This window comes from Nanorana parkeri, unplaced genomic scaffold (genome assembly GCF_000935625.1).
Source record: "Nanorana parkeri isolate BGI_ZX_2015 unplaced genomic scaffold, ASM93562v1 scaffold832, whole genome shotgun sequence".
Lineage (NCBI taxonomy): Eukaryota > Metazoa > Chordata > Amphibia > Anura > Dicroglossidae > Nanorana > Nanorana parkeri.
The window spans coordinates 62,189-72,791 of NW_017307100.1; the positions used below are offsets into that span (position 1 = coordinate 62,189).

The following is a 10,603-nucleotide window of genomic DNA, read 5'->3' on the forward strand; positions in this document are numbered from 1 at the left end:
TAGCTATTCTGGTAGCTACTATATGTCACCTCTGTAGTGCTTTATAGTTGGATACTATCAGGGCAATGTTCATAGATACCCATGACAGGTTATTTGTGACTTCTTGCCAGTCCTGAAAGTCTATATTTTTATTGAGATCCTGCTTCTGTCGCAGCATGTATGGAAGTTTGTGAGTGGGTTTGGTGAGCAAATTATTGATGATAAATAAATGATTCACCCTCTCAAGACCTCTCTACACTTACAAATCATCTCACCTAGTGTAAGAAGTTAGGTAGCAAGTTTACGTTTAGTCTTTATGAAGGAGGGGATCTGATTATAGTGAAAGATCTCTGATGAGGGTTCTTTCAATCCTTTTTATAACGGTCCAAGCTATGGGTCCCATAGGGTTAAAGTAGTCCCCTATGCAGATGAAACCTTTATTATTCCACCATTGGAAGAGGTGTGGATTGCGATCGGACTGAAACTTCAGCTTTCCTATGATAGGTGCTTACTTATTTGAGATCCACACTAGTGAATGTATTACTATTGGTTAGCAAGAGAGAGCTTCCATGTAAACCCATTGAGGGTCAGAGCCTCTTGCTGTGGTCTGACTTAATTGGGCTTTTTGTGCTGCTTGATGATAAGCAAACAGATTAGGAACTCCTAGGTCTCCCAGAGCTGTATGGGTGAATAGGGTTGTTTTGTTAATTTATGGTCTTTTGTTGCTCTATAAAAAAAAACAAAGTATTTTATTCTGGATATTACACATTTTCTGTCTGGGGATTGGTATCGGAATGGTGCTAAACATTAATTTTAATTGAATGTATTCTCCCAAACCATGAAAGAGAAGATGTTGACGATCTGTCTAGCTCAGCCAATATTTGTGTAAAGGGAGGAGCATAGTTTTGTTGAAAGTGTTTGTAAGGAAGGGTGTCAACTGGATCCCTAAATAAGACTTAGTGACCCACTTGCATTCAAAGTAGGGCTTAAAGTGTATTTCCACTTTTGTAGTCAAATGCAAAAAATAATTAAAAAAAACAAATATTTGTTACCTTTTTATCTGTTTATGTGGAGCAGCATTATACATAGGACCATGTAGGAAAGCTGTCTTGAATGGATGATTATGTGCAGGTAAAGCGACAGACTGAGGGGCAGTGCATTAACACACAATGCCTTGAGATCTTTAATCATTTGTTAGGACAGACTGTCCTACGCAACTAGTGAACAACTGACAATGGAGATCTGCCAGCACAGTAAAGACAAGGTTAATTATGGCAAATACAATTGCCCTGCACCCTCATAAACAGGAAGAAATAAATAAGGGTATATACAGAGTGAATTTCGGACGATTAAGCAGGAATTGGCCGAATTTCGCTCCGTGTGTACCCTATTACATCGGCAGAAGTTGATTATTAGATTGACTTTTGCCGAAAGTATCAAAGTGGAAAATCTTCGGCTGAACAGTTCTTGCGGCCAATGAGCTGGGCCAGGAGGTGCTGGGCTGGTGAACTGTTGTTCAGGGAGATGTAGCTCACTTTCTGAATCCCTAAGAGAGGGTCGGGACCTGGAGCTCTGTCTCCCCTTCTTTTGTTCTTTTCATCTTTTCATGTGCAGCAGGGCTATGTCACCTCGCTGTTGCTGCCTGATTGTGGTCATGGCTGCCATCTTGGATCAATGTGTCTCTAGTTAAGAAAAGGGACCACCTCTGCCAATTTGGGATTTCCCCACTTCTTTACTAGCTATCAATTGGTGTACTGACAGCTCAAGATCAAAACACATGTCCAATAAAGAGTCCTGCTGACGGTTTACAATCTATCCTAGTAGTCAGTATTATATGTCAAAAAAGGTCACAAGCACTCCAGCATGTAGAAAAGTCAATGTTTATTGACTTCACAAGTGTCACATCATCAGAGCGACATTTCGGAACAGCAAAGTTCCTTCCTCAGGCAAAACAGATAATAAAACACAAATACAAATACAAAGTGCTTATATGGCAATCTCCTTGCTCTTCATCTTAATCTTGTAAATATAAAATGTCTGAAATGTACACTCACCAGCTGTTTGTGGTCGCCTTTTTACGGGCTGACCAAGGATCGGTTAATTACTCCTCTCTTTCATCCGTGGTGTATCCGTCCAGGTTGTCGATTACGCATTTTCCCAAATCGCCTCTATCAGATCCTCTATGATCCTATGTAGCGATAACCTTTGTACGACTTACTGCTTTCCTCTTATTAAAATTGGTAACCAATAGCTCAGGGAGATAGAAAAGTGCTCTCCATTGTGCATTATTTTAATAAGACATTTATTAGTAAAATTATGTATTGTACTTACAAAATCAATAAAAACTTTGTGCTTGATAAAAAACACTCAGCTGAATCATGCTGCTCTGCAAGTTGTGATGTCTGTATGCTCCGCCCACCAACTAGTTTCGTCACTCACACTTCCTCTTTGGGTCTTTGTACGCCGTACCCAAAGAGGAAGTCTGGTATGATTTTAGGGGGACCTGAAGGTCCTGGTATGACTTTTGGACTAACCCCACGCACTTTTTTTAAATTTTTATTCACAACATTGTTATTGGGGTTTGCGTATAAGGAACAATAATAGAGTACAGGACACATTCTAAAACATAGCTTACGCAGCAGCCATATAAATTCGTATAGAACAAATTACATTGAGACATAACGAACACGTTAGTCCCATGTATAATACAGATATTCCAATCAGTCTAACGATTGCATATATGCCGAACTTGGCCATAATTACGAGGGGCCCTTGATTTGGTCCTGCAGTTAATATTTGCTTGACCCATGGGAGGCTAATCCCACTACTCAGGGGCTATATATATTGTAATTGGACTGGAGGAAGGGTAGGGGATTTATTGTTTTTATTTTTAACTTGGGGTCCCTTCTAACATTCCTACCAGACCTAAAGGGTCTGGTATCAATGGGGGGGGGCCTTTTTTTTGTCTAATGTCCCTTTGCTGCAAGAAAAAATCATCTATAACGAACATTTGTACATACTACCACTACAAAAATTCGGAATTCGTCCGAATCCCTAAACAAATTGTCGAAATATCTGAATGAAAACGAAATGAAACAAATTTTTTACCGGCGCATGTTTCATATAAAAACAAATAAGAAAACCTTTATTGTGTCTTGTCTGAATATGAATGGCCATTTGATAAATGTAACTCAATTGCTAACAGTGCAAATGAATGAATAAAACTGTGCATTAAATATGTTTTTCAGTGAACTTTTTATCTTTTTCAGTTTCAAAGACCCAATGACTTCTCCCCAGCTTTTCGATTTGGCACTGTCCCTAATGGCAGCACTGAAAGAAACATCCGTAATAACTACCTCGAGATGCATACATATATGGTGAAGTTTAACCAAAAATCAGTACAAGATGCTCTGCTTTCTTTAAAAACTGGGTAAGATGTGGGCAAGAAAATAATAAGGGAGATTATTTTCAGTTTCATACAATATCCATCAGTCTTCAGAGGTGTTCTGTTTGGATCTGCAATGAGATTATTATTTCTAGGTGAGGATTGGTGGATTGATCACCAAACAATGAGTAGAGATGAAGACAGCCAGAGTTAACATTATGTTTAAGAGAACAAGTCCATTGTACACTTCCAAAAAGTTGCTTCCCAAAATATAGGTGGTTTCCCTAGAGTAGAGGCATGGTCAATATCCAGCAATAAAACTTTTTTAAATTTATTTATGGGTTGCTGAAGCAAGGTAAACATACACTGAGTATCTTGCTATCTCATTTCTATAGGGCTGTACACAAAGCTGACCATACACTTGAATTATTTTGCACAGGTCCCGCTGACTTAAACGAAATATGACCAGTGTGTCACCCTGTCGCCCCCTCCCCTTTATTCAAAAGAGGAAGAAGGAGGTGGCCAATCAGCTTAGTCATAATACAATGGTGGGAGGGGGGGCTGGCGTGGATGGGGGAAATAAAAGTTTTTTCTCATTTAGCCCCCAGTTGTATGGCCAACTTTACCCATCAGTGTCCTGATAGATTTTTTATTTTGTTCTGTGCTATTTTGTTATTCCCTGCAGTCAATGGCAATCAATGAATTCAAATCTTCAACAATGTTAACTGTAGCCATTTATCCAAATACTTAAATGTAGGCAACGGAAATCAGAGAAGCTAATATTGACAGTAATTCTGGTATTGTTAGTTTTATACCTTTTATGTACATTTTAAACTACCTTTCCAGTGTAAATAAAAAATAATAAAGGTAAACCCCACTCAGAATATATATTTTCAATTAGGGCAGGCAGCAATGAGTTTAATTACCTGGTAGCAGTTTATAATTCTTTGTGACTCCATCTGTGAGATTTTCCACAGAGGTTTATGCCATTGTTTCCTCCCTCCAAGCTATAATAAACCCCTTTCTTGCAACTGGACGTTTATTTGTTTTTGAAAATTATGGTTAAACTTTAAGCTAGCATTACACTGCCATTTTATTTTTTGCAGGTTGGATAGTACTGGGAGGTGTGGTGGAAATATCCCACTGTATGGCATGTAGATACATTCAGTATTTAAACTGTCTGACATCACATATATCAATTTTGTCTGGAGTCAAAATATAACTTGCTCAATCTACAGTTGTGTTTTACTATTGCAGGACTTAAGTACTTAATTTATATATGGTTTTATTATATATACTTATATTTAGTTTGTTGTTGCTTTTATTGTAGTAAACTGGATGCCTTTATCTATGATGCCGCTGTGCTAAACTACATGGCAGGGAGGGATGAAGGTTGTAAGCTGGTGACCATTGGCAGTGGCAAAGTCTTTGCATCCACTGGTTATGGTATTGCTATACAGAAGGACTCTGGATGGAAAAGACAGATTGATCTGGCAATTCTGCAGTTATTTGGTGATGGTAAGTAAAATTTGAATGCTGACTGTAAAAGAGGCATAGATAAACAGACTGTTGACTTCCTGTGGGTAATACCATTAAATACCTCACAGTCAAGTGCTTTTAAATACAAAAAAAAACTGTTCAGGAAGCTATAGTTTCCATCTGACCACATACTACAGCTATACAACACACATACACAGTATATACAATCAATATATACACTACGTAGCCACTTTTTGCACACCTATCTAGTACTTGCTGGCAGAACAGCCTGAATTTTTTGTGGCTTTGGTTTCAACAAGATGCTGTAAACCTTCAATAAATGTATGTGCAGCCAAAACTTTTTTCTTAGTTTAAGATAGAGTGGGGAAGGGTTGGAATGCCACATTGGGTTTTTATTGTTATCCAGGGCTCCATTAGCGAAATAGCACCACACTTCCTGTCCTTCTAACTCCTTTTTACCAGACAGGAAGTAAGTTAAGTAGTGAAACAGACAAAAAGGAAAACAGTTTTTTTTTGTAGATTAGGGGAAGACAATAACCCTTGTCAGATTTTTTTTATTTCTGTCTCTGTCCATGTTGCAGCTTTTCCCTCACTTCCTGCTTGGTGAATCCATTGTCTTCAGAACAATATATAGGTGATACCTTCTGTACCAGAGCTTTAGATAACAGACAAAACCCAAAAGAAGTTCTAATCCTTCCCCACTCTATCCAGAAATAAAAAAATGTTTGGTTTGGTATACACTTAAAGTGTTTTTGATCTATACTGCAGCACTAACTTCATGCAATGTCAGTAGATCTGTGAGCCACACTTTAATGCCGCAAACTGTCCAGTTTTGGTGATTCCATGCCAAATGTAACCTACATTTCCTGTTCTTAGCAGACATTCGTTAAATTGCATTGTGTTTTTTTCCTGCTGTAGCCCATTTCTTTTAAGGTTCAATGAGTTGTGAATTAAGGTGCTCTTCTGCATGCCACGAGGAGTGGTTATTTAAACAGTTTTGGACTTCCAGTCACCTTAAACAATGCAATCCATTCTCCTCTGCCCACTTTCATAAACAAGGTGTCCTCACATACAATTGCTGTGCACTGGATGTTTTTTTTTTGTTTTTTTTTAACCTGTTTCTACCCACCATTGTTTGTAATCTATAAAGAGAGCACTACAGGAAAATCTCAAGCCGTCTGTAGTTTCCTAGATACTGTAGACACCATGTCTGGCACCAATAATAATTTCATGGTCAACGTGAATAAGCCACTTAACTTCTCAAGTCTGCCATTTTATTGAGCAACAGCTGAACCTCGTAATCATGACTGCTCCCTTTTTTAGATACTGCATTGCAACCATGATTCACTCTTTGCATATTCCTGTTATTTCTGCATAAAGAGCAAATGTACCTTATAAAGTGTACCTAATACAGTGGCCACCTAGAGTACTTTTGTAGGTATAGTATTTTTTGCTTATGCATTTATGAATATTATTAAAGTACTTGAGTGAACGATAATTTGGTTTTTAAGGTGCTTAAAGCAGACCTTTACACTCAAAAATCAAATTCTACCAATGCATCCCTCTATGCATGATGATTAATAATAACATAGACATGTCAGGTGTAAAATGCTGTGATTGTGAAATACTTACAATTGCAGAGCATTTACTTACTGCTTTGAAAGTGCAAAATTACTTCAGTTTGGCAAAGCAATGTACACTTGGACTGCCTTGTCATCAGCAGAGCATTGCTGGGAAATCTCATCTGTAATCTCAGGAGATCTCAGGGAAAGGCATTTCCCTCCCCTGAGATGATGTGCATGGTCTCATGTCCTAGTCACATGTCTAGTCACATGTACCAGAAACCCAGGAAGTAAAAGGAGATCTAGTAATAGACCCTTAGTTAACATGGCCACTGTCAGAAGACTGGGGAAGAAAAGAGAAATAAGGCATACAAAGAATACAAAGCCGACAATTATCTAGAAGTATGTGTATGTAGGTTGTCATTACTAAAGGTTGTGTTTGCTGTTATTTTAAAGATATGGGTAAAGGTCCGCTTTAAAGCACCTGATACAAATTGTAATAGTACAGTGCAACTATATGACAATCGAATAAGAAAGTTAAATATGAAAATAATTAGAAATAATAAGACAAATAATTAGACCCAGCACAAAATTATCCCCAGCATAGTGTTTCGGCATATTGCACAAGTTATATCCTATCCGTTAGGTTGTGACATTATAAGCTTGTAATAATATAACATATGCAATGAAACCAGAATGCAACCAGAAAAAAAATCATGTCTAAGTGAAACCCATAGCAAATATGTTTAGGCTCCCATCCAAAGCCATTCATCCTAGTCACACTAAGAGACACATCTCTCTTTTTAAAACAGCTATTAACAGCAGCTGATAATACATTCACTGCTTCCAAAACATTCTGGTTTACTTATATAGAATATCTAGTATATATTTGTTGCTAGTAAAATATGCAGTCAAACTTAGAAGGCTTATAAGTTATGTTTTCTCTGTGGGTCACCTATCTTACTGGGAACTGTAGCTCAGAGGTTGGCACATAGGTTATAGTTCTGTAGCGTCCAGCTTAAAAGGCTGCGGACAGTCTCAGGGGCCACCAGCTGGATAGCCCTGTTATAGTTAAATGCTTGAGTCCACTTCTCATGAGGTACGCTGCCTTCTTTTGCATAGTGATTTATTTACAGAGCAAAAACTCACTTTAATATGTTCCACGTTATCCAAAGTGAGAATGTTTCTTGTATTATTATAAGTATTATATCAGATAAGAAAATCCACAGGACATAATTTATTATTTTTTTTCAAATCATTTTATTTTTTCAAAACATTTTATTTTTAATTTTTTTTTATTTTGGGTGATGTCCATCAGTTAAACAGTCTGTCCATCCATCAGCTGAATGTGACAATGGTCTGTTCATTTTTGTAGGGGAAATGGAAGAATTGGAAGCTCTTTGGCTAACTGGCATCTGTCACAACGAAAAGAATGAAGTGATGAGTAGTCAGCTAGATATTGATAATATGGCTGGAGTCTTCTACATGCTGGGTGCAGCCATGGCACTAAGTCTCATCACATTTATAATGGAGCACCTCTTCTTCTGGCAGTTCCGACACTGCTTTATGGGTGTCTGTACTGGAAAACCTGGACTGGTATTCTCTATCAGCAGGGTAAGTTATCCAGCAGTCATACCTGATGATAATGTAATGTTCATATGTAAGTGTCTCCAGTAGCCTTGTGAAGCATAGTTTTGTCTCTGTATATAAATGCAAATCAAGGTTAGTTTGAAATTAAACCATTGATTCCCTGGAAACATGGAGATAGTAATGCTACAGTTCTTATTATTGCAATATTTTTAAAGACCATTATATTAAAAAAACAAACCAAAAAAAACGACTTGTTCTTTCCCTTGACAACTTAAAGTGATATTAAAGCCAATTTTTTTAATTTCTCCTTTAAGGAGACCCTCTTTTGCTGGAGGCTGTTTTCCTTTTTTAAAAGTTCTTCATAATTTTCTAGTGGGTCCCCGCCATGCTCTTCCCCCGCCCCCTGCATGGATGCCACCATCGTTCTAGAGGAGGCACCCGTGCACGCTTGTGCCCGCAGCGGCTGTGTGCGTCCATAGACACACACAGCCCTGTGGCAGGTCACGCCCCTTCCCTCTTTGATTGATGGCAGAAGGAGCCTATGTCTCCTCTGCCATCAGTATCCTCCCCCCGCAACCCGGAAGTTCGGGGTACGGAGGATCGCTTCAGGACCAGCGGCGGGGACTAGCGCAGCTGAGGGGTAAGTGTGGGGGAGACTGGGGGGGACTGGGGTAATAAAAAGGTCCTGGGCTGTTTTTACCCTAAGGCAGAGAATTCATTAAGGTAAAAAACAAATTCACTAATATGCCCTCTGTTACTTAATTAGGGCCTGTGCTTTTGTGTGTGTCATACGTTTAGCATTCCCCTACAAGTATATGAGAATGCAAAGCCCATTTGAAGCAGGTGAAATGCGAATCAGGAAGGAAGGATTATGTCAAGCTCACTATGCATATATAAACACTCAATTAACACCGGGCTGTGATTGACACGTTCACATACCTTTTTAACAATTAATTTACGGTCACTAGTTGAGATATTTGATTCCCGTTATCTGCACGTAATCTTTCCATTTGTTTTGAGAGATTATTGTATCGTATTTCAAAATCCACTTATATTTTGACCGAGCGCAACTTACTTGCTACACATTAAATCAGGAAGTTAACTCTAGATCAAACTTACCTGTGAATAAATTCTGAATGATCTCAAAAGCATCTCAGATTAATGTCAAACTGATGCCATTGACACAAGCCCAAAGGCTGTTGACACAGGTTTTTAGTATCATGCACGTGGTCTATGATGGCACTGTTATACTATCAAATAACAAGGAAAAATGGTATAGGTGACACTATCTAGCTACAGAATAGGATCTGTCTGCATCATCAGCACGGGAAGTGATTGTAGTGAGAGGGGAATGGTTTAACTTTTGACTTTGCCCAAGTTAAAAGTTATAATTGGACATTGAATAAAGAGAAGGAAAATGTATGGGTACACTCTTTTGGTGTATGTATACTATATTGGTTTGTAGGTTTAAAAAGGATTTGCTATTTGCAACACAACAATTACTGAGCACTTCTGTGCACTTCTAAATGTGGGAATGTGTTGTACACTATGAGCAAAATTGTGATTTTCTTATGCAGGGCAACGCAACAGGCTTACTTTAATGCTTCCTCCACAGCTGCACATACTCAACTTTCCTTCCTTTCCCTAACACTCTGTTACGCCACTGGGAGTGAGGAAGAAAAGCCCTGGTTGACAGCACTGGACCAATCAGCAAGTACCAGTGCTGTCAAATGAGAAAACGAAGAATGATTCACATGCTCGTCATTACCTGGAAGTACCAGGTATTCTCTAAACTTGTGACAACTGAACAGAGTGACACGGTACACAGTACAACAGAGAACTCCTGGTACTTGTAATAAAAGACTTCATTTTTCAAAATAAATTGTGAGAGTACCAAAAAATTGTCTTCTAAAATCAGATCACCTTTTCCGGCTCCCCTTGTAATTTCAAAAGATGCAGCCTAGAGAGTAGGATTGCCGGAGAGGCTTTCATTGGTAATATGTGATATAGTGACATGACACTAGGAGGATAACTTATTAGCAAAAGAGGCATGAACTGAGGAAAGTACTGTGCTGTCAGGCACCCTCTATGGGAATAAAAAAGGAGAGGAGCTGTTCCATCTTAGGGATACCAGTATCCCTAAGAATGAGATGATGCGTGGACCTATATGGGTTGGACTTGATGGACGTATGTCTATATTCAACCCCAAATACTATGTAATCTCCATCATACCCTCTGAGCCATGGTGACAGAATTGGTTACATTCTGTCACTCTAAGCAATTGCTTAGGTCGGGTCTGTGATTTAGTGCCAGGTTATCAAGAATGTTGGTCATCTTGAGAATAACTCCTAAATGATGAAAGGTGATTCAGCTATCATCTAGTGGGTCCCCGCCATGCTCTTCCCCCGCCCCCTGCATGGATGCCACCATCGTTCTAGAGGAGGCACCCGTGCACGCTTGTGCCCGCAGCGGCTGTGTGCGTCCATAGACACACACAGCCCTGTGGCAGGTCACGCCCCTTCCCTCTTTGATTGATGGCAGAAGGAGCCTATGTCTCCTCTGCCATCAGTATCCTCCCCCCGCAACC

At 39.1% G+C, this 10,603-nt stretch overlaps 1 protein-coding gene across 1 annotated transcript in view; it reads left to right on the forward strand.

Annotated features, from left to right (window-relative positions):
* Nucleotides 1–10,603, forward strand: part of GRIN2B (glutamate ionotropic receptor NMDA type subunit 2B) — a 74,938-nt gene that overhangs the window by 53,215 nt on the left and 11,120 nt on the right. Inside the window, exons 6-8 of the mRNA XM_018565309.1 lie at nucleotides 3,249–3,409; nucleotides 4,695–4,882; nucleotides 7,802–8,040. Coding sequence (XP_018420811.1) covers nucleotides 3,249–3,409; nucleotides 4,695–4,882; nucleotides 7,802–8,040 — 588 coding nt within the window. The remainder of the gene's footprint in view (nucleotides 1–3,248; nucleotides 3,410–4,694; nucleotides 4,883–7,801; nucleotides 8,041–10,603) is intronic.